The sequence below is a fragment of the Zophobas morio genome, unplaced genomic scaffold, assembly GCF_036711695.1.
Source record: "Zophobas morio isolate AGI-343-1 ecotype UQ-CSIRO unplaced genomic scaffold, CSIRO_AGI_Zmor_V1 ptg000008l, whole genome shotgun sequence".
In the NCBI taxonomy this organism is placed as follows: Eukaryota; Metazoa; Arthropoda; class Insecta; order Coleoptera; family Tenebrionidae; genus Zophobas; species Zophobas morio.
The window spans coordinates 12,520,575-12,542,297 of NW_026972113.1; the positions used below are offsets into that span (position 1 = coordinate 12,520,575).

Genomic DNA, 21,723 nt, shown 5'->3' on the forward strand with positions numbered 1-21,723 from the left:
TTGGAAACATGTAGCTTTGTAAATCTTGAAGTTCTAAACATTTTTGATATACAGGGTGTTATTGAAAGGTACGTACAACAAAACTGATAGTTATTCGCGAAGTTTAAGAAGTCGGAAAAACATTTTGTGTTATCAAAATTATAAGGAGAAAATGAACCCTTATCCAACCTTTTTAGACGCTACTGAAAGATAAATAGGTAAAATTAATTTATTTTAGTAAATCCTAGCAACTGTAACAATAAAACTTTTGTCAAGACTAAATGTTGCTATAGAAACGAAAGACGATCTTTTTATCAGAGGCGTACAACGAATTTGGACATTAATTTTAATAATTTTTATCTCTAAAAGGAGAACACTTTCACCTGAACTTTTTTTTACTTTTAGCACCCATACTTCGAGACCAATTGCCGATTTTATTTTGTACGTACCTTTCAATAACACGCTGTATGTATATTGTAAGTTGGATTTCCAAAAAATTGTAAATATTTGTAAATTTGTCGGAAGCTTAAGTAAGATTCAAATTTGCGACGATTTAGACAATCATCGGTAAAAAATTAATTTCAGAAAAATTTAAATTTTGAAAATCTGGAAAAGTTGCAAAGTACTTTTAGATTTTAGAAATTGGAAGCCCAAAAATTGTAAAAATTTTGAAAAGTTGTTTCTAGAACAATTATAAGTTTCAAAGTTTTGGGAATAATGCGAAAATGGGAAATTTACAGCTTTGTAAATTTTGAAGTTCTAAAAATCTTCGATATTTCATAAGTTGGATTTTCAAAAATTGTGAATATTTGGAGAATTATAGAAAATCTTAAATAAGATCCAAATTTGCGACGTTTTAGACGGGCGTTGGTAAAAAAATAATTTCGGAAGAATTTAAATTGCAAAATATTTTTAGAATTGAAAATTTGAAGTCCAAAAATTGTAAAAATTTCGAAGAAGAATTTGTCCTTTCAAGAACACTTAAAATGTTTCCAAGTTCTAAAAATCTTAATAATAATAAACTTCGATATTTTGTTACGTTGGACTTCCAAATATTGTAAATATTCAGTAAATTATAGAAAACTTTAAATAAAACCCAAATTTGTGACGTTTTAGACGGGCATGGGTAAAAAAAATAATTTCCGTAGAATTTAAATCTTGAAACATCTAGGAAAATTGCAAAATGTTTTTAGAATTGGAAACTTGAAGTCCAAAAATTGTAAAAGAATTTATCCTTTCAAGAACACTAAAAAAGTTTCAAAGTTTTGAGGATAATGCGAAAATTGGAAACTTACAGCTTTGTAAATTTTGAAGTTTTAAAAGTCTTCCATATTTTGTAAGTTGAAGTTCCAAAAATTGTAAATATTCGGAAAATTGTAGGAAGCTTCAACTAAGTCCCAAAATTGCAACAAGTACAAACGGTCAACAACAAAAAAATAATCTTGGAAGAATTTAAATCTTGAAATATGTACGAAAGTGCAAAATATTTTTAAATCTTGAAAACTCAAAGTCCAAAAAGGAAAAACTTGAAAATTGTTGTTTCTGAAACACTTACGACGGTTCTAGCTTTGAGAATAATGTTTGAAGTTCTGAAAACCTTTGACACATTGTAAGTTGGACTTCCAAAAAATGTAAATATTTGTAAAATTGTAGGAAGCTTTGAGTAAGTTCCAAAATTGTTTAGATCTTCGAAAACTCAAAAACCAAAAATTGAAAAAATTTCGAAACTTTCGTTTCTAAAACAATTAACCAGTTTTGGGAACTCATATAAATTGTAAACTTTGAAGTTCCAAAGAGTTTCAACAAATATGAATATTGTAAAATGGAGTTCCAAAATTTGTAAAAAATTGGAAAATTATGAGAAGCCATAAGTCCAGGCGTTATAAAATAAAAGTGTGTAAAATACGTAAAATAAGGAAAGATGTCCCAAAGTCTTGAAATCTCCACGAAAGTTGCAAAATGTTTATAAAACTTGGAAACTCGAAGTCCAAAAAATTTCTAAACTATATAATTTCTAAAATACTCACAACCTTTGTAAAGTTTGAAGTTCTAAAAAGTTTCAGTAAATATATTGTACAATGGACTCCCAAAATTTTTAAAAATTTGGCAAATTGTGAGAAGCTTGAAATGCTAGAAAAACCATAAGCCATCATAAAATAAAAGTATGAAAAAAAGCGTATAGAAGGAAGGAAGTCCCGAAATTCCGGTGGTTTCAGATAGCGATCAGCAAAAAATGGTTTTGAAAGAATTTAAATCTTGAAACCTCCACGGAAATTGCAAAATGTTTGTAAATCTTGGAAACTCGAAGTCCGAAAATTGAAAAAAATTCAAAACTTTGTCATTTCTAAGGGACTTAAGAAGTTTCAAAGTTTGACAGTTCTAAAAAGCTTCAGTAAATATATTATAAAATGGACTTCCAAAATTTGTAAGAATTTGGAAAATTGTGAGGGGCCGGAAATGTCAAAGAACTTATAAATTTATAAAACAAAAATATGAAAAAAATATATAAGGAAGGAAGTCCCAAAATTAAGATGGTTTCACATGATGAGCAGCAAAAAAATTATTTCGGGAGAATCTTAGTCTCTAGGAAACTTGCAAGAAATTCGAAGTCCAAAAATCGAGAAAATGTAAGTTGAGCTTCCAAAAATTGTAGAAAAAACCTGGAAAATAACAAGAAGCCCGATTTTCTCGTCCCTCGTCGGCGCAGTTTTCTAAGACTCGAACTCCCGCAAGCTGAGAGGTCCCGCGCCGCCAGCTCATAATCCAAGCATGTACGGGTAAACCACCACCACGAACCGCGTTTCCGCGGCCGCTAATTAATTAATTTCGGTACGAAAATACGCATCTCTTGACCCACATCCCACTCGGCCACTTTACGACTCACAAAGCCGATCAAAATAAAAATAAATCGGCATAAAGCACCATCCAGGAATGCCGATTGCCGGTCACATGATTGATCGGCACAGTTTTACGTCACGATCGAATCGGTTTTTCTTGATGGAGGAGCTCTCTTTGCGCTGCAAATATTAATGTCAGTCACGCAACTTGACCAGAATAGATTTGGCAGCCGCGGTGAACTTGATTAGTCGGAGTTTTGGCGGCAGTCGGAGAACACCCTGTATTCGGTGCCCAGCGAGTATGTCGGCGGAATCGATCCGGGGGCGGCGCGATCAATAAAAGTAACAATGTTGAGGGGTAGTGTGTCCGAGTGCAGTTTGAGCGTGCCGGGGCCGAAGCCGACGTTTCGGACCATGCCGCGGAACGCCTTCAGGGGCGTGAAGAAGGCCGAGCTGCAGCGGCAGACGACTCTGTATCTGGCGTCGATGACTGTGCGTGGTTGGGGTAAAAACGAGGGCGGTTTTCAAAGTTGTTGGCTTGCAGATCGAGGAGCTCTACGGGGAGGTCCTGTTCGAGATCCTGCACAACGTGGGCTGCGACGTCAGCGTGGATATTGGGCAGACGGCGCTGATTTCGTACGCCCAGGACGCGTTCAAGATCCCGAATAACAAGCACCAGGTGCTGCTGGCGGAGGCGGAGAAGAAGGAGGCGCCGGAGATCATGATCAATGTGGAGGTGATCGAAGCCAAAGATTTGAAGCCAAAGGACTCGAACGGGTTGAGTGATCCGTTCGTTACGCTGTATCTAGCGAGCAACCAGACGCATAGGTACAACACTTCGGTCAAGTATAGGACGCTGGCGCCGACGTGGGAGGAGCATTTCGCCTTGTAAGTGTCGGGGGTGCTATTTTTGGTGGCGGTGTTGCGAAAAAATTGACGAAATTGGGCTGGGGCGAAAGTTGATTGATTATGCTGTGGTGAGGTGACATGCGACATTTGACAGATCAAGCAGTTTCTGATCTGGAAACTTGAAATTCTAAAAATTTTCCAAATATTGTAAATTGGACATTCAAAGATTGTAAATACAAAGTTTGAAAAAAAAGTAATATTCTGGAAAGAAGCCGTAAGTCCAAATATATAATGTTAAAGTTCACGTAAGTCCGAAAACTATGATGGTTTCAAACGAAAAGAGTAGTTTTGAATTTGTTATAAAATATTTACGAAAATCGCGTAACTTGAAGTCCAAAAAAAGTTTATAATTTGCAAACTTTGTCATTCGTAAAACACATAAAAACTTTAAAAATTTTAGGAATGATGGGAATAATTTTCTGGAGAGTAAAAACTAATTTTGGAAAAATTTTGGTCTTGAGATATTTACGAAAATTGCGAAATTTTTTTAATTTTGGAAACTCGGAAAATTTAAAACTTTTTTTCATTCCTAAAACACAGAAGAAAAAGAATTTGGGAATGAAATATTTCAAGAAGCTAAAAAAGTAATATTCTCGAGAGAAGTTATAAATCTAAATATACAATTTTAAAGTTCAAGTAAGTCCCAAAATTACGATGATTTCAGACGAAAGGATTAGTTTTGAATTTGTTTGACATATTTACGAAAATTGAAGTCCGAAAATTGTAAAAAACTTGCAAAATTTGTCATTTGTAAAACACCTAAAAAGTTTCAAAATGGTGGGAATAATTTTCTGGAGAAGTCGTAAGTCCAAACAAAATATTAAATACACTTAATACTACTAAAAATAAGGGAAACATAATTTTCGAAAAATTTTAGTCGTGAGATATTTACGAAAATTGCGAAATTTTTTAAATTTTGGAAAATTGAAAGTACAAAAACGGTAAAAATTGGAAACTTTTTTCGTTCCTAAAACACTGAAGACATTTCAAAATTTTGAGAATGATTGTAAACTTTCAAGTTTGTAATTTTTGAAGTTCTAAAAAAGTTCGAAATATTGTAAATTGGACTTCCAAAATGGTAAAAGTTTAAAACATTTAAGAAGCTAAAAAAATAATTATTCTTGAGAACAGCCGTAAGTCCAAATGTAGAAAATAGTACAATTTTAATGTTCAAGTAAGTCCAAAATTCTGATGATTTCGGACGAAAAGATTAATTTTGAATTTGTTTTGACATATTTACGAAAATTACGAAACTTGAAGTCCAGAAATAGTACAAAATTTGCAAACTTTGTCATTTGTAAAACACTTAAAAAGTTTCAAAACTTTAAGAACAATAGGAAAATTCTCAACTTTCAATCTTTAAAGTTCTAAAAAATTCCAAAGATTGAAAACGCTTGAAAAATATTAAGAAGTTTGAAAAACGTTATAATTTTCTGGAGAGAAGCCGGAAGTCCAAACATAAAAACACTTCATACTACTAAAAATAAGGGAAAAATAACATGCGAGAGAAAGTCCCAACATTGTGATGGGTTTAGACGAAAAAACTAATTTTGGAAACTTATAAATCCAAAAATTGTAAAAAATTGAAAACTTGTAAGTCCAAATATATAATGTTAAAGTTCACGTAAGTCCCAAAACTATGATGGTTTCAAACGAAAAGATTCGTTGTGAATTTGTTTTAACATATTTACTAAAATTGCAAATCTGGAAGTCCAACAATTGTAAAAAATTTGCAAACTTTGTCATTCGTAAAACACCTAAAAAGTTTCAAAAATTTAGGAGTGATGGGAATGATTTTCTGGAGAAGCCGTAAGTCTAAATAAAATATTAAAAACACTTGATACTACTAAAATAAGGAAAACCTAATTTACGCAAGAAAGTCCCAAAAGTTTGATGGTTTTAGATGGAAAAACTAATTTTGGAAAAATGTTAGTCTTGAGATGTTTACGAAAATTAGGAAATTGTTTTAATCTTGGATACTTGGAAGTCCAAAAATGGTGAAATTTGAACAAATTTTTGGTTCCTAAAACACTGAAGAAGTTTCAATAGCTTCAAGTTTATAATTTTTGAAGTTTTAAAAAAGTTCGAAATATTGTAAATCGGACTTCAAAAATGGTAAACATTTGAAATATTTTAAGAAGCCAAAAAAAAGAATTATTCTTGAAAAAAACCGTTAGTCCAAATATACAATTTTAAATTTCAAGTAAGTCCCAAAATTGTGATGGTTTTAGGGGGAAAACTAATTTTGGAAAAATTGTAGTTTTCAGATATTTAGGAAAATTACGAATTTTTTGAAATTTTGGAAACTCGGAAGCCCAAAAATGGTAAAAATTTGAAAAATATTTTCGTTCCTAAGACACTGAAAAAGTTTCAAAATTTTCGGTAAAGTTTCAAGTTTGTAATTTTTGAAGTTCTAAAAAAGTTCGAAATATTGTAAATTGGACTTCCAAAATGGTAAAAGTTTAAAACATTTAAGAAGCTAAAAAAATAATTATTCTTGAGAAAAGCCGCAAGTCCAAATGTACAAAATAGTACAATTTTAATGTTCAAGTAAGTCCAAAATTCTGATGATTTCGGACGAAAAGATTAATTTTGAATTTGTTTTGACATATTTACTAAAATTGCGAAACTTGAAGTCCAAAAATAGTAAAAAATTTGCAAACTTTGTCATTTGTAAAACACTTAAAAAGTTTCAAAACTTTAAGAATAATAAGAAAATTGTCAACTTTCAATCTTTAAAGTTCTAAAAGATTCCAAAGATTGTAAACACTTGAAAAATATTAAGAAGTTTGAAAAAACGTTATAATTTTCTGGAGAGAAGCCGGAAGTCCAAACATAAAGACACTTCATACTACTAAAAATAAGGGAAAAATAACATGCGAGAGAAAGTCCCAACATTGTGATGGGTTTAGACGAAAAAACTAATTTTGGAAACTTATAAATCAAAAAATTGTAAATGATTGTAGACTTCCAAAGATTGTAAATACCTGAAGAAGTTTAAAAACTTAAAAAAGAGAAGCCGTAAGTCCAAATATATAATGTTAAACTTCACGGAAGTCCCAAAACTATGATGGTTTCAAACGAAAAGATTCGTTGTGAATTTGTTTTAACATATTTACTAAAATTGCGAATCTTGAAGTCCAACAATAGTAAAAAACTTGCAAACTTTGTCATTCGTAAAACACCTAAAAAGTTTCAAAAATTTAGGAGTGATGGGAATGATTTTCTGGAGAAGCCGGAAGTCCAAACAATATATTAAAAACACTTAATACTGCTAAAAATAAGGAAAACCTAATTTACGCAAGAAAGTCCCAAAAGTTTGATGGTTTTAGATGGATAAACTGATTTTGGAAAAAATTTAGTCTGAGATATTTACGAAAATTAGGAAATTGTTTTATTTTTGGATACTTGGAAGTCCAAAAATGGTAAAATTTTAAAAATTTTTTGGTTCCTAAAACACTGAAAAAGTTTCAATAGCTTCAAGTTTATAATTTTTGAAGTTCTAAAAAATTTCGAGATATTGTAAATTGGACTCCAAAAATGGTAAACATTTGAAATATTTTAAGAAGCCAAAAAAAGAATTATTCTTGAGAAAGACCGTTAGTCCAAATATACAATTTTAAATTTCAAGTAAGTCCCAAAATTGTGATGGTTTAAGGGGGAAAACTAATTTTGGAAAAATTGTAGTTTTCAGATATTTAGGAAAATTACGAATTTTTTGAAATTTTGGAAACTCGGAAGCCCAAAAATGGTAAAAATTTGAAAAATATTTTCGTTCCTAAGACACTGAAAAAGTTTCAAAATTTTCGGTAGTTTCAAGTTTGTAATTTTTGAAGTTCTAAAAAAGTTTGAAATATTGTAAATTGGACTTCCAAAATAGTAAACATTTGAAATATTTTAAGCTAAAAAAGTAATATTATTGAGAGAAGTTATAAGTCTAAATATACAATTTTAAAGTTCAAGTAAGTCCCAAAATTATTATGGTTTTGAATTTATTCTGCATTTTTACGAAAATTGCATAACTTGAAGTCCAAAAATTGTAAAAAATTTGGAAACTTTGTCATTCGTAAAACACTTAAAAATTTCAAAATTTTAAGAATAATGGGAAAATTGTCAACTTCCAATTTTGCATTCCAAAAATTCCAAAAATTGTTTGAAAGATTTGAAAAATTTTAAGAAGTTTATAAAAACGTTATAATTTTCTGGAGAGAAGCTGCAACCATAAAATGTTAAATACACTTCACATTACTAAAAATAAGGGAAAAATAACGTGTGAAAGGTCCCAAAATTGTGATGGTTTTAGACGAAAATAGTAATTTTGGAAACTTGTAAGTCCAAAAATTGTAAAAATTTGAACACTTGTCATTCCTAAAATACTGAGGAAGTTTAAAAATTTTGGACTTCCAAGTTTGTAATTGTTTGAAGTTCTAAAAAAGTCCGAAATATTGTAAGTTGGACTTCAAAAAATTGTAAACATTTGCAAAAATTTAAGAAGTTAAAAAAACGTTACAGTTTTCTGGAGAAGCCGTAAGTCCAAACATAAAATGGTCATTAAATATGTTTGTAAATTTTGGAAACTTGAAGTCCAAAAATTGTAAAAGATTTGAAACTTTTATCATTTCTAGAAACCCTGAAGAAGCTTCAAAATTTTGGGAACGATCGGAAAATTGTCAACTTTCAATTTTGTAATTTTCCAAATTTTAAAAAATTTCGAAAAATTGTAAGTTGGACTTCCAAAGATTGTTAACATTTGAGAAATTCTAGGAAGTTTAAAAAAACGTTATAATTTTCTGGAAAGAATCCGTAAGTCCAAACATAAAATGTTCAATACACATAATATTACTAAAGAAAAGGGAAAAATTATGTGTGGAGGAAGTCCAAAAATTCCGACGGTTTCAGACGCAAAAACTTATTTTGGAGAAATTTTAGTCTTTTAGATTTTAAGAAAATTGCGACATGTTTTTAAAATGAATATTTTTAAAATGTAGAAAATTGAAGTCCAAAAATTGTAAAAATTTGAAAACTTTGTCATTGCTAAAACACTTAGAAGTTACAAAATTTTGGGAATGATGAACTTCCAATTTTGTATTGTAAGTTGAAGTTCTAAAGAATTTCGAAATATTGTAAGTTGGACTTCCAAAAATGTAAACATTGGGAAACTTTACTCAAAAAAATTATATACGAAAGTAATTCTGATGGTTTCAGACGAAGAAAATAATTTTGAATTTTAGTTTTGAATCATTTTCGAAAATTGGTAATGATTTAAATTTTGGAAAAAAAATTGAAGTTTTGTGTTTCCTATAAGACTAAAGAAGTCTCAAAACTTTAGAAATGATGGGAAAATTGTAAACCTGCATTGTAATTTTTTAATAATTTCTGAATAATATTGAAAATGTAAAAAAAAATTGAAATGTTAAGTTGGAGTTCTTAAATTGGAAACATTTGGTAAATTTTAAGAACTTTTGAAGTAATATTCCGGAGAGGAGTCGTAAGTCCAAATGTAAAATGTTAAATTCTCTATAGTTTTCAAACATTTAGAAAAATTTTAGATACTTGAAATCAAAAAACTATAAAATATTTGAAAACATTTTTTATTACTGAAGACTTGCAACATTTGGAAAATTTTTGAAAAAAATAATTTTGGGACAAGCCGTAAATCCAAAAATAAAGTGTTAAGTAGGTACTCGAAAAAATTAGATTTTGTTTTGAAATATTTACCAAAATTGCGAAAAGTTTAAAATTTTGATAATTGGAAGTCTAAAAATAGTATAGAATTTGGTAGTTTTTTCAAAAATTGTGAACATTTGGAAAATTTTCGTAAGTTTGAAAAAGTTATTGTCTTCAGGAGAGAAGCCGTAAGTTCAAACATAAAAATTAAAATACTGTGACACAATTTCGAAGAATTTTAAGTGGGACTAACAATTGTAATCATTTGGAAAATTTTCAGAAATTTGAAAAAGTTGTGAGCTTCTAGACAGAAGCCGTAAGTCCAAACATAAAATTTTCAATACCATGTAACACTTAATAGTACTGAAAAATGTGGCAATAGATTATCGCCTTCAAATGTTTAAGAAAATTGTGAAATGTTTTTAAATCTTGGAAATTTGAAGTCCAAAAATTATAAACTTTCCAGAAATTATAATCTTCTACAGAGAAACCGCAAGTCCAGTAATTCCATATAAATAGAAAAATCAAATTAAGAAGAAAGTCTGAAGTCCAAAATTTGCGAACACTGAAGTCCCAAAATTTGGACTTCCGATTTGTTTTTTTACCCACAAGGACCCAGTAACAACCTCTTCTCCACAGACCCGTCTCCGACAACTGCAACGACGACACCCTCTGCATCGAGGTGTGGGACTTCGACGCCGCCGAGTCCGTCAAGGAGAAGTTCGGCCGCTTCTCCGACGTCAAGGGCGTCAAGGGCATGCGCAAGTTCATCAAAGAGATCGCCGTCGCCGCCACCACCGGCCAGCACGACAACGAACTCATCGGCGTCTCCCGGATCCCTCTCAGCACCATCCCCGCCTCCGGCATGACCATGTGGTACAGCCTCGACAAGAAGAACAAAATTCCCCGCCAAGGCGTCATCAAAGTCCGCGTGGCCTTCAGCTCGGAGAAGAATCACCAGGTGGCCCAGCAGGAGCACCGCCACATGCTGAAGATCCTCCTCTTGCACGAACTCGAGGTGTCCAAGGTGGCGCCTTTCTGGTGGTGCGGCAACTTCAGCCCCCAAGGAGAGGCCCTCCTGGTGCAGCACATAGCCCAGTCGGGACTCACCCCCGCGGAGGTAGCGCTGTGCCAGCTGTCGGTGTACGCGTGCGTCCACCACAACCACCCTCTGTCCTTCACGCTGTTCGCCAAGCTGGTGGACAAGCTGGTGAAGCCGCTCCAAGGAGGGGTCGGCGAAGACGAGGTGAAGATCTTCTGGGACGCCGTGAAGAAGTTGTTGCCTTCGTGCTTCACGGTCATCCGGAAGATACGGAAGAAAGACTTCAAGGATAAAACGACGGTGCAACAATTGAGTGAAGTGTTGAGTATTTTGAGGAACGTGACGGTGTTGGGGATCCCCCAGGACATGGATTTGTTTCCCAGTGGTTGGTATCCGTGGTTGTCGTACTGCGACAACTGCCACAGAGACGTTTTGGGGGTGGTGGAGGACGCGGTGAAACAAGGAGCCGAGGATTGGTTTAACCACATCATCGAGAACAATGTGCAACAAGACGGTGGTGGGGGGAAGCTACAGTACTTGATTCAGGCGATCCAGCTGGTGCGCAGCGACCTACAGAAGGCTCTAGAGTTCTACGATAAACTGTTTCAAGAGTGAGTAAGGTTCAAAATCGCAAAATTCGTCACTGTGTTTGATTCATTCCAGAACCATCTCATTCCAATACACCAAGTCCCTCTACGTCTTCTACCAAGCGAAGATTTCGGCCCTCGCTGAACCCGACGTTCGCGATATCTGCAAGAACTTGAAGAAACTGTCATTCACAGGCTTCACCACGGCGGAAACCGACTCCGACGAGCCGCTCAAAGAAGGCACCACGCTGTTTGAATTGTACTTAGCTCTGCACAGATTCGTGGTTCTGGGGCAGGGTTTGTGTCAGGTGGACCACGAAACTTTCCATATTAAGAATTTCCACCAGTGGTTCCACGGGGGTGTCGCCCAGTGGCTGGACATAGCCGTTTTTAAAGCACTTCAAAGGATCGAGAAGGCCGTGGAGTTGGATAATTTGGTGCCGGTGGACACCAGCGTGAAGTATAGTTCTTCAGCTGTTGATACTTTGACTATTTTTTATCAAGTAGGTGTCGTCTATGTGTGTATATTGGAGGTTATATTTGTTTGTTTGTAGGTGAAAGTATTTTGGCAGCAACTCAGTTGGCCGGATGTTGAGGGGTGCTACACGTTCATTGCCAAGATAATAGATGTGAGTTTAAAAATAACAATAAAAAAATAATTGTACAGAATAGGTAGCTGAAAGGTCGTTGTTTGTGTAAAAATAACCGAGAATTTCTAATTTTTGGCGTTTGGAGGTGGTTGTTTGATTGATGCTGGGCCCATGCGACAGGTGACATTCACATTTTTTGCTAAACTCTTGTTTAAAAAAATTAAAAACGCGTTCTTTTGTGTTAAGGAAGTGACAAGAACTCTCACTTTCTCTTCAAGTCGTGTGAAATTTTTTTTATTGATGCTGTGCTCACACGACATGTGACACTACAACTTGTTTCAAAATCAGTTTTCTTTTTTACCGATTTTTTTTTGTTGTTTTCGGCTGTCTTATTGTTATTTCATCATTTTTGTTGGTTTTTCTCGCATTTTTTCTTCTTTTTTTGTTGGCTTTTTTACAGCAGTGAGGTCAAATCTGGTTAATCGCCTTTTTTAGACTTTTGGGGCATTTTTCCGGCAGTTTTAGGTCGTCTTTTTTTGTTTTTTTTTAGATTCTTGAGATTTATTTTGGTGTTTATTTTGTCGTGTTTTATGTCACTAATTTTGTTTCGGATTTTTTTATTCTTTCTCGTTTTTTTTGTATTTTGTTGCTGTTTTCTTTTATCTTTGGCCTTTTTTGTCGTCTTCTCTCCCCTTTTTATCGTCCTTTTTGTTCTTTTTGAGTTTTTGGATTTTTCGCTGCTTTTTTTTTTATTTTTTTTTTCGCCCTTTTTTATCTGTTGGGGGTTTTCAGCTTGTTTTTAGCTGTTCTTTCTTCACTTAATTCCTTTTTTTCACTTCATTTTTTTTCAGCGTTTTCAGCTTTTTTGGGTCTGTTTTCTTCGCATTTATTTTTCAATTATTTCGCTTTTTTATTCTTTTTTCTTTTCTTGATGCTTGTTGGCGCTTTTTCTGCGTTTTTCTCTTCTTCTGGGCAATTTTTGTTCCGTTTTTCATTGCCCTTTTTTTGCGTTTTTCAGGCTTTCTCGACGTTTTTTGTCCCTTTTTTATACTTCTTTTTTCACTCTTTTTTTGTTGGCTTTTTATCGCCGTTTTTTGGCGATTTTTACCCTCGTCGTGTTTTTTTGGCCGCATTTTTGGTTTCGTTGCCGTTTTTTTGGTTTTTGGTTGCCTTTTTTCAGTACTTTTTATTGCTTTCCTTGTCGCCTTTTTAAGGTTTTCGTGGACTTTTTTGGCTTTTTTCACTTTTGCGCTTTTTTAGTTATTTTTGGCCTCTGTTTTGTTCTTGGTCGCCATTTTTTTTTGCTTTTTTTTGTCTTTTTTGTCACATTTTTTTTACCGTTTTTTATCGCCCCTTTCTTGTTTCTTTTTTTGTCGCCCTTTATGTTCTTTCTCATTTGTTTACTTTTTTTTAGTCGCCTTTTTGAATGTCAACCGTTTTTTGCCGGTTTTTGTTTTTTGTCACTTTTTTTTGATGAATTTTTGGCACTTTGTTCAGCTTTTTTAGCGGTTTTTCGTCATTTTTTATTGTGTTTTTTGTCCTTTTCTTTTTTTGGCTTTTTTTTGCTGCTTTCTTTGTTGTTTTCACCTTTTTTTTGTCGTTTGATATCCTCTTTTTATTGGCCTTTTTTTGGATTTTTCGCTGCTTTTCACTTGTTTTTAGGTGTTCGTTCTTCACTTTATTCCTTTTTTTTCACTTTATTTTTTTCACCGTTTTCAGCTTTTTTTGGTCTTTTTTTTTCGCATTTTTGTCTTGTTTTTCATATTCTTTTGTCGATTCTTTTTTCGCGTTTTTTCTCCCCTGTTTTTCAATTTTTTCGCTTTTTTATTCTTTTTTCTTTTCTTGATGCTTGTTGGCGCTTTTTTCTCTTCTCCTAGGCAATTTTTGTTGCGTTTTTCATTGCCTTTTTTTGTGTTTTTCAGGCTTTCGTGACAATTTTTTGTCCTTTTTTTTAACCTTCTTTTTTCGCTCTTTTTTTGTTGGCTTTTTTATTACCGTTTTTTGGCGATTTTTACCCTCGTCCTGTTTTTTTGGCCGATTTTTTGGTTTCGTTGCCGTTTTTTTGGTTTTTGGTTGCCATTTTCTAAACCGTTTTTTGGTTTTTCCTGTTGCTCGTTTTTTAGTACTTTTTTTATTGCTCTTTTTTATCGCTTTCCTTGTCGCCTTTTTAAGGTTTTCGTGGACTTTTTTCACTTTTTTGTCGCCTTTTTGTTTTTTTTCTTTTTTCGTTTTTCTAACTGAGTCTTTTGCGCCTTTTTAGTGATTTTTGGCCTCTGTTTAGTCCTTGATCGCCATTTTTGTCGCTTTTTTTGTCTTTTTTTTTCACTTATTTTTGCCGTTTTTTAATCGCCCCTTTCTCGCTTTTTTTTTTCTATTTTTTGGTACTTGTTGGCGCCTTTTTCCGCTTATTTTTTCTCTTCCTTCACTTTTTTTGTTCTGTTTTCCTTTGCCCTTTTTGTGCTTTTGGGCGTTGTTTTTTTACCTGTTTTTGGCCATTTGTGTCAAATTTTTTCGCTTTTTGTTTTTTTCTTTTTTCGTTTTTTCGTACTGAGTCTTTTGCGCCTTTTTAGTTATTTTTGGCCTCTGTTTTGTTCTTGGTCGCCATTTTTTTTTCGCTTTTTTTTGTCACATTTTTTTTTACCGTTTTTTATCGCCCCTTTCTTGTTTCTTTTTTTGTCGCCCTTTATGTTCTTTCTCATTTGTTTTTTTTTGGTGTTTTTTTGTCGCCTTTTTGAATGTCAACCGTTTTTTGCCGGTTTTTGTTTTTTGTCACTTTTTTTTTGGTGAATTTTTGGCACTTTGTTCAGCTTTTTTTTTTCTAGTTTTTGTCTTTTTTTGCTGCTTTCTTTTTTTGTTTTCACTTTTTTTTTATCGTTTGATATTCTCTTTTTATTGGCCTTTTTTTGGATTTTTCGCTGCTTTTTTTAAATTTTTTTTTGCCTTTTTTTTATCTGTTGTGGAGTTTTTCGCTTGTTTTTAGGTGTTCGTTCTTCACTTTATTCCTTTTTTTTCACTTCATTTTTTTTTCAGCGTTTTCGGCTTTTTTTGGTCTTTTTTTCTTCGCATTTTTGTCTTGTTTTTCATATTCTTTTTTCTTTTCTTGATGCTTGTTGGCGCTTTTTTCTCTTCTCCTAGGCAATTTTTGTTCCGTTTTTCATTGCCTTTTTTTGTGTTTTTCAGGCTTTCGCGACATTTTTTGTCCCTTTTTTAACCTTCTTTTTTCGCTCTTTTTTTGTTGGCTTTTTTATTACCGTTTTTTGCCGATTTTTACCCTCGTCCTGTTTTTTTGGCCGATTTTTTGGTTTCGTTGCCGTTTTTTGGTTTTTCCTGTTGCTCGTTTTTTAGTACTTTTTTATTGCTCTTTTTTATCGCTTTCCTTGTCGCCTGTTCAAGGTTTTCGTGGACTTTTTTCACTTTTTTGTCGCCTTTTTTGTATTTTTTGGCGCTGTTTTAAACATTTTTTTCGCTTTTTGTTTTTTTTTCTTTTTTCGTTTTTTCTGAGTCTTTTGCGCCTTTTTAGTGATTTTTGGCCTCTGTTTTGCTCTTGGTCGCCATTTTTTTCGCTTTTTTTTTGTCTTTTTTTTTTCACTTTTTTTTTGCCGTTTTTTAATCGCCCCTTTCTTGTTTCTTTTTTTGTCGCCTTTTATGTTCTTTCTCATTTGTTTCGTTTTTTGGTCTTGTTTTTTGTCGCCTTTTTTTGAATGTCAACCGTTTTTTTGCCGGTTTCTGTATTTTGTCACTTTTTTTTTTAGTGAATTTTTGGTACTTTGTTCAGCTTTTTTGGCGGTTTTTCGTCATTCTTTGTCGTGTTTTTATCCTTTTCGTTTTTTTTTGCTGCTTTCTTTTTTTGTTTTTGACCTTGTTTTTGTCGTTTGATGTCCTCTTTTTATTGCCCTTTTTTGGATTTTTGATTTTTCGCTTTGTTTTTGTTTTTTTTTTCGCTTTTTTTTTGTCTGTTGGGGGTTTTTCAGGTTTTTTTAACCTTTCTTTCGTCGTCACTTTATTCCTTTTTTTCGCCTTGTAGTCGCTTTTTTGCGTTTTCCATTTTTTTTTTTTTTGGAGTTTTTGTCTTATTTTCCACGTTCTTTTGTTCTCTTCTTTTTATCGCATTTTGCCTCCTCTCTTTTATTAGTTTTGTCGCTTTTTTTTTCTTCTATTTTTTGGTACTTGTTGGCGCCTTTTTCCGCTTATTTTTTCTCTTCCTTCACTTTTTTTGTTCTGTTTTCCTTTGCCCTTTTTGTGCTTTTGGCGTTGTTTTTTACCTGTTTTTGGCCATTTGTGTCAAATTTTTCGCTTTTTGTCGTTTTTTCTTACTGAATCTTTTGGGCATTTTTGGTGACTTTTAGCCTCTGTTTTGTTATTTAATCTGTTTTTTTTTCGCTTTTTTTCCACATTTTTTGTTGTTTTCTTGCCGCCTTTTTTATCGCCCTTTGCGTGGCTTTTTTTTTGTTCCTTTTTTATCGCCCATTATGTTTTTTTTTGGTGAATTTTTGGCACTTTCATCATACATTTTTTTTTCTCGTTTGTTTACCTCCGTTTTGGCTTTTCTGTCTTCTTTTTATCGCCTTTTTTTCTTTTAAAAATGTAAAACTTTCTCGGGGGCGCCAAATGTCTTTTTTTAAGAATGTGAAACTTTTTTGCGGGTCCCAACTGTCTTTTTTAAGAACGTAAACCCCCCCCCCCCCTCCCGAGAAGGTTTTACATTTTATATATGACATTTGGCGCCCATGAGAAGGTTTCACATTAAAAAAAAGACGATTGGGACCCCCGAGAAGGTTTTAAATTTCTAAAAAAGACAGTTAGGACCCCCGAGTGGGCTTCACATTCTTAAAAAAAGATATTTGGCGCCCCCGAGAAGATTTTACATTTTTAAAAAAGACAGTCGGGACCCCGAGAAGGTTTTACATTAAAAAAAGATACATTTGGCGCCCCTGAGAAGGTTTGACATTTAAAAAAATAAACGATTGAGACCCCCGAGAAGGTTTTACATTTTTAAAAAAGACATTTGGGACCCCCGAGAAGGTTTTACATTTTTAAAAAAGACACCAAATATCTTTTTTTAAGAATGTGAAACCTTCTCGGGGGTGCCAAATGTCTTTTTTAGAAATTTAAAACCTTCTCGGGGGTCCCAATCGTCTTTTTTTTTTAATGTGAAACCTTCTCATGGGCGCCAAATGTCATATATAAAATGTAAAACCTTCTCGGGAGGGGGGGGGGGGGCAAATGTCTTTTTTTAAACAATATGAAACCTTCTCGGAGGACCCAACTGTTTTTTTAAGAATATTAAATCTTGTCGAGTGCCCCAAATGTCTTTTTTTTAAGAATGGGAAACCTTCTCGGGGGTCCCAATTGTCTTTTAAAAATGTGACACCTTCTCGGGGGTCCCAAATGTCGTTTTTAAAAATGTAAAACCTTCTCGGGGGTCCCAAATGTCTTTTTTAAAAATGTAAAACCTTCTCGGGGGTCTCAATCGTTTATTTTTTTAAATGTCAATCAAACCTTCTCAGGGGCGCCAAATGTATCTTTTTTTTAATGTGAACCTTCTCGGGGACCCCAACTGTCTTTTTTAAAAATGTAAAACCTTCTCGGGGGGCCCAATCGTCTTTTTTTTAATGTAAAACCTCTGGGGTCCAAATCGTTTTTTTTTTTTAATGTGAAACCTTCTCGGGGGCGCCAAATGTCTTTTTTAAAAATTTGAAACTTTCTCGCGGGTCCTAACTGTCATTTTGAAAAATATAGAACCTTCTCGGAGGCCCCAAATGGATTTTTTCATGTGAAACCTTCTCGATGGTCCCCATTGTCTTTTTTAAAAGTGTAAAACCTTCTCGGGGGCGCCAAATGTTTTTTTTTTTAAGTAAAACCTTCTCGGGGGCCCCAAATGTATTTTACCAAGAATGTGAAACCCCCTCGAGGTCTCAATTTTCTTTTTTAAAAATATAAAACCTTCTCGGTGGCGTCAGATGTCTTTTTTTAAGAATGTGAAACCTTCTCGGGGGTCTCGTACCATCCCTTCAAATGGCGCAGAAATCCTAAAACTATTTAAAATAGTCTTTGATTAATGCTGTTCTCGCACGACATGCTACATCGAAATTTTTCCAAAAAAACTTACTTTTAAAAATAAACAACACATTCACTTGTGCAGAAAAAGCAACAAGAACTTTCATTTTCACCCCACGAGGTACAAAAAAACCCCAAAAACACCCTAATTCGATTAATGCTGTTCTCACACGACATGCAACCTTCCAGGACATCTGCCGCTGCTGCGTCTTCTACGCCGAACGTATGTCCATGCGAGTCGACGGAATGGGCGACAAAGACAACATCTACGAAAAAAAATTCGAAGTAACCAACGAATGGTGCTTAGCCATCAACAACATCGAGTACGTCAGACAATCCCTCCAACCTTTCACCCAAGAACTCGGCATGAAAGAAGTCATCGAGAAGCTATCCGACTTGAAGAGCGCCATCGAGGCCAAACGGTGCCAAGACACCCTCAACAACGTCATCGCCAACGCAATCGACACCGTCCGGAACGAGATCATCGCGCTGCTGGAAACCGTCGTCAAGAAGGTCGGTCAAAAAACGACTGTCACGGTGTTTATTAACCAGTGTCGTTTTCAGATGGTGCCCTCCATGAAGCGCCTGCTCATCGAAGGCGCCGAACTCTTCAACCAAGACAGCAACAGCATCGACCGGTTGATGCTCTACGTCGACAACAACTTGACGACGCTGAACAACGAGCTGAACGAGGAGAATTTCAACAGGATCGTGGAGATCGTGTGGGAGAACGTGGGGGAGATCTTGGACGAGATCATCACCTCGAGTGTGGAGAAGCGACGGCCGCCTTCGTTCTTCGCCAACCTCCACAAGACGCTCAACCTCATGATGGGGTCGTTCAAGAACTCCACACTGGACTGCGTCAACCTCCAGAGGACTGAGATGCGGTTGAAGGTCAACGGGCTGGAAACCAACGACTTGATCCACCAAGTGCACCTGGACTTGTACCAGGAGTTCAGGAATCTGGAGGAGTCGAGGTTCGGAGAGGTTTGTGTGAGGACGAAGTTCGAAGACAACAACACTTTGAAGGTGTCGGTGGTCAATGCCAGGAATTTGATCGCGATGGATTCGAACGGAAGCAGCGACTCCTTCGTCCGGATTCACCTCCTTCCGGAGCACAAGTTTATCGGGATTCCGAAGCCCAAGACGCAGACTCACCACAGGACGCTGTTTCCGTTGTACGAAGAGGATTTTGTGATGTGAGTAAAGAGTGGAAATTGTAACGTGATTGATTTTGATTTTGTTGTAGAAATTTACCGGAAGACTATAAAGACGTGGAAGACGGACTTGTTCTTTTTAGTGTTAAAGACAAAGATTTGTTGGGATACAACAATCAGTATATAGGGGAGGCTTTTGTGCATTTTAAGGACGTGGACGTCTCGGCTACGCCTCTGACTGATTTGACCCCAGTGTACTTGCCTTTGATCCGGCCTTCTAATTTAAGTAAGTGTTGAAGACTTGAGGTGGAGAGTTTGTAAGAGTTGGGTTTTAGGTACTGATGCCATTACGGCCTTGGAGACTAGACAGGGTGATAAGTTGGCCAAGGAGTTTCTAAGGAAGTTCAAGCAGAGGATGGGGACGTGAAAAAGACTGTTGTGAATGTTTTATTGTGATGATCGGTATTTTTATGTATTGTGATTAAATATTACCATTTTAGTATTGCAAGTTTTTTATTTTTCCCACTGCAACATTCGTGGTAAATCGCTACGAAAATCATGTTATACATTTATGAGGATATTCCGCGATCGAGGTTTTTCTGGAATTCTCATCACGACTTTCGCTTCCAGGCTTTTCTTTAGCGTCCGGCTGCCGTAAATACTAGAAAACCCTCGAGAAAACTCATGGGCGTCGTACCGGGGCGGCCAATGGGTTTATTTCGTAACACTGCTCCTCCTTAGTTCCGTCAGTGTCAGATCATAGATGGATTATATATACGTTAAGATGTATAGACATAGAGACCAAGACGTACAAGACCCCTAGGCTGATGAACTGGGCTTTATACAACGAAGAACTGGAAAACACTGAAGACTTCTGTACAGTCAATACCAATGGAATATAAATTGACAGAATCGTGTGGCGGCAAATTTAAAATTATGGCAGTCAACAATAATACCCATAAGCGCGTTCTAGCACAAGCGATGTTTGAAGCTCCTGGTCGGGGCTGTTCTCCCCCGCGACGGTGATTCTATCTATCGCACGGCAGGTATATCTGTAATAATTTCACTGAAACTGAAAATGTTGATAAATGCTGCGTTGTGTCGTTTTCCAGGAAAATATGCAAGATCATATATAATTACAACATAAATAATAGGAGTATTATAATAACAAAAAAATCTACTGTTAAAGCATTGGTTGTCACATTTGACTCTGAACTGACATTTATTGCACATCAACAACATTTGTAATGAAGCTGTTATGTTGTTAAGATTTATAACCAGAAATACAAAAGACTTTCGGAACATTGAGTTAATGTTCCTACGTAAAAGTCTGGATATATATTTCAACATTTAATATTGTGTTTTTTAGAACCAAATATTTTATGAACCCATTTGTTGATTATACAGAGTCATCAAAGTTGATCAAACGAAGCCGAAAATGACTTCTGGATGTCGAAATCTACAAGAAAATGTCTAGCTCAATCTCGAAAATGGTTGAAAATGTCAAGTGTCAAAATCAGTCATGTCTTGGAAAATGCTAGCCCCGCCCACCCGCCCTTTGTTTTCTTAGGAATTAAGTCATTTGCCAAAAACAGTCTTATTTTAGCAAGTACTAGCCCCGCCCACCCCCACTTTTTTCATTGTAACGACTAATAGTATTTTTGTTCAATAGAAGATCCTTCATTTCATTCAGAGTGGATAAAATTAATCACTGAAATCAAGGCAGGGTAGGTGGGCGGGGCTAGTTATATTTTCCTAAGGAGTGGGAGTGGGAACTAATAGAATATAGCATGTGAAAAAAGGAAAAAAAGCGCTAATCGTAATTTTTTTGGTATACTATGTGCTATAAAATAAAATTCTTATTTCGTTGACATGAGATGACGTGAACTTTTTAAAATATTGTGAAAATTGCCATATTTCGTTTGGAGATTCTGGAAAATCGGTAGGAATTTCCGAAAAAAAGGAAGCCGGAAATGATTTCTGGATGTCGAAATCTACAAGAAAATGTCTAGAGCTCAATCTCGAAAATGGTTGAAAATGTCAAAAGTGTCAAAATCAGTCATATCTTAGAGAATGCTAGCCCCGCCCACCCGCCCTTTGTTTTCTTGGAAAATAAGTCATTTGCCAAAAACAGTCTTATCTTAGCAATTACTAGCCCCACCACCCCCACTTTTCTCATTCTAACGACTAATAGTATTTTTGTTCAATAGAAGATCATTAATTTCATTCAGAGTGGATAAAATTAATCACTGAATTGACGACAGGGTGGGTGGGCGGGGCTAGTTATATTTTCCTAGGGAGTGGCAGTGGGAACTAATAAAACATAGGATGTGAAAAAAGGAAAAAAAAGCGCTAATCTTATTTTTTTTGTTATACTATGTGCTATAAAATTAAATTCTTATTTCGTTGACTTGAGATGACGTGAACTTTATAAAAAATTGTGAAAATTGCCAAAAGATTCTGGAAAATCGGTAGGAATTTCCGAAAAAAAGGAAACCGGAAATGATTTCTGGATGTCGAAATCTACAAGAAAATGTTTAGCTCAATCTCGAAAATGGTTGAAAATGTCAAAAGTGTCAAAATCAATCATATCTTAGGAAATGCTAGCCCTGCCCACCCGCCCTTTGTTTTCTTGGAAAATAAGTCATTTGCCAAAAACAGTCTTATTTTAGCAAGTGCTAGCCCCGCCCACTCCCACTTTTTTCATTCTAACGACTAATAGTATTTTTGTTCAATAGAAGATCATTCATTTCAATCAGAGTGGATAAAATTAATCACTGAAATCAAGGTAGGGTGGGTGGGCGGGGCTAGTTATATTTTCCTAAGGAGTGCCAGTGGGAACTAATAAAACATAGGATGTGAAAAAAGGAAAAAAAAGCGCTAATCTTAATTTTTTTT

At 34.8% G+C, this 21,723-nt stretch overlaps 1 protein-coding gene across 7 annotated transcripts in view; it reads left to right on the plus strand.

Annotated features, from left to right (window-relative positions):
* Stac (staccato) overlaps window positions 1-19,327 on the plus strand; it is a 55,223-nt gene extending 35,896 nt beyond the window's left edge. For 6 of the 7 annotated variants that reach the window (XM_064050903.1, XM_064050904.1, XM_064050909.1 and 3 more), the window contains 8 exons: window positions 3,361-3,704; window positions 10,032-11,045; window positions 11,098-11,524; window positions 11,576-11,650; window positions 17,858-18,181; window positions 18,233-18,867; window positions 18,918-19,111; window positions 19,161-19,327. In XM_064050903.1, the coding sequence (XP_063906973.1) occupies window positions 3,361-3,704; window positions 10,032-11,045; window positions 11,098-11,524; window positions 11,576-11,650; window positions 17,858-18,181; window positions 18,233-18,867; window positions 18,918-19,111; window positions 19,161-19,252 (3,105 nt within the window). In that variant the 3' untranslated portion in view covers window positions 19,253-19,327. Of the gene's footprint in view, window positions 1-3,075; window positions 3,309-3,360; window positions 3,705-10,031; window positions 11,046-11,097; window positions 11,525-11,575; window positions 11,651-17,857; window positions 18,182-18,232; window positions 18,868-18,917; window positions 19,112-19,160 lie in introns of those variants that run through there. The other variant, XM_064050910.1, reaches the window with a different exon arrangement.
* Window positions 19,328-21,723: the final 2,396 nt, after the last annotated feature.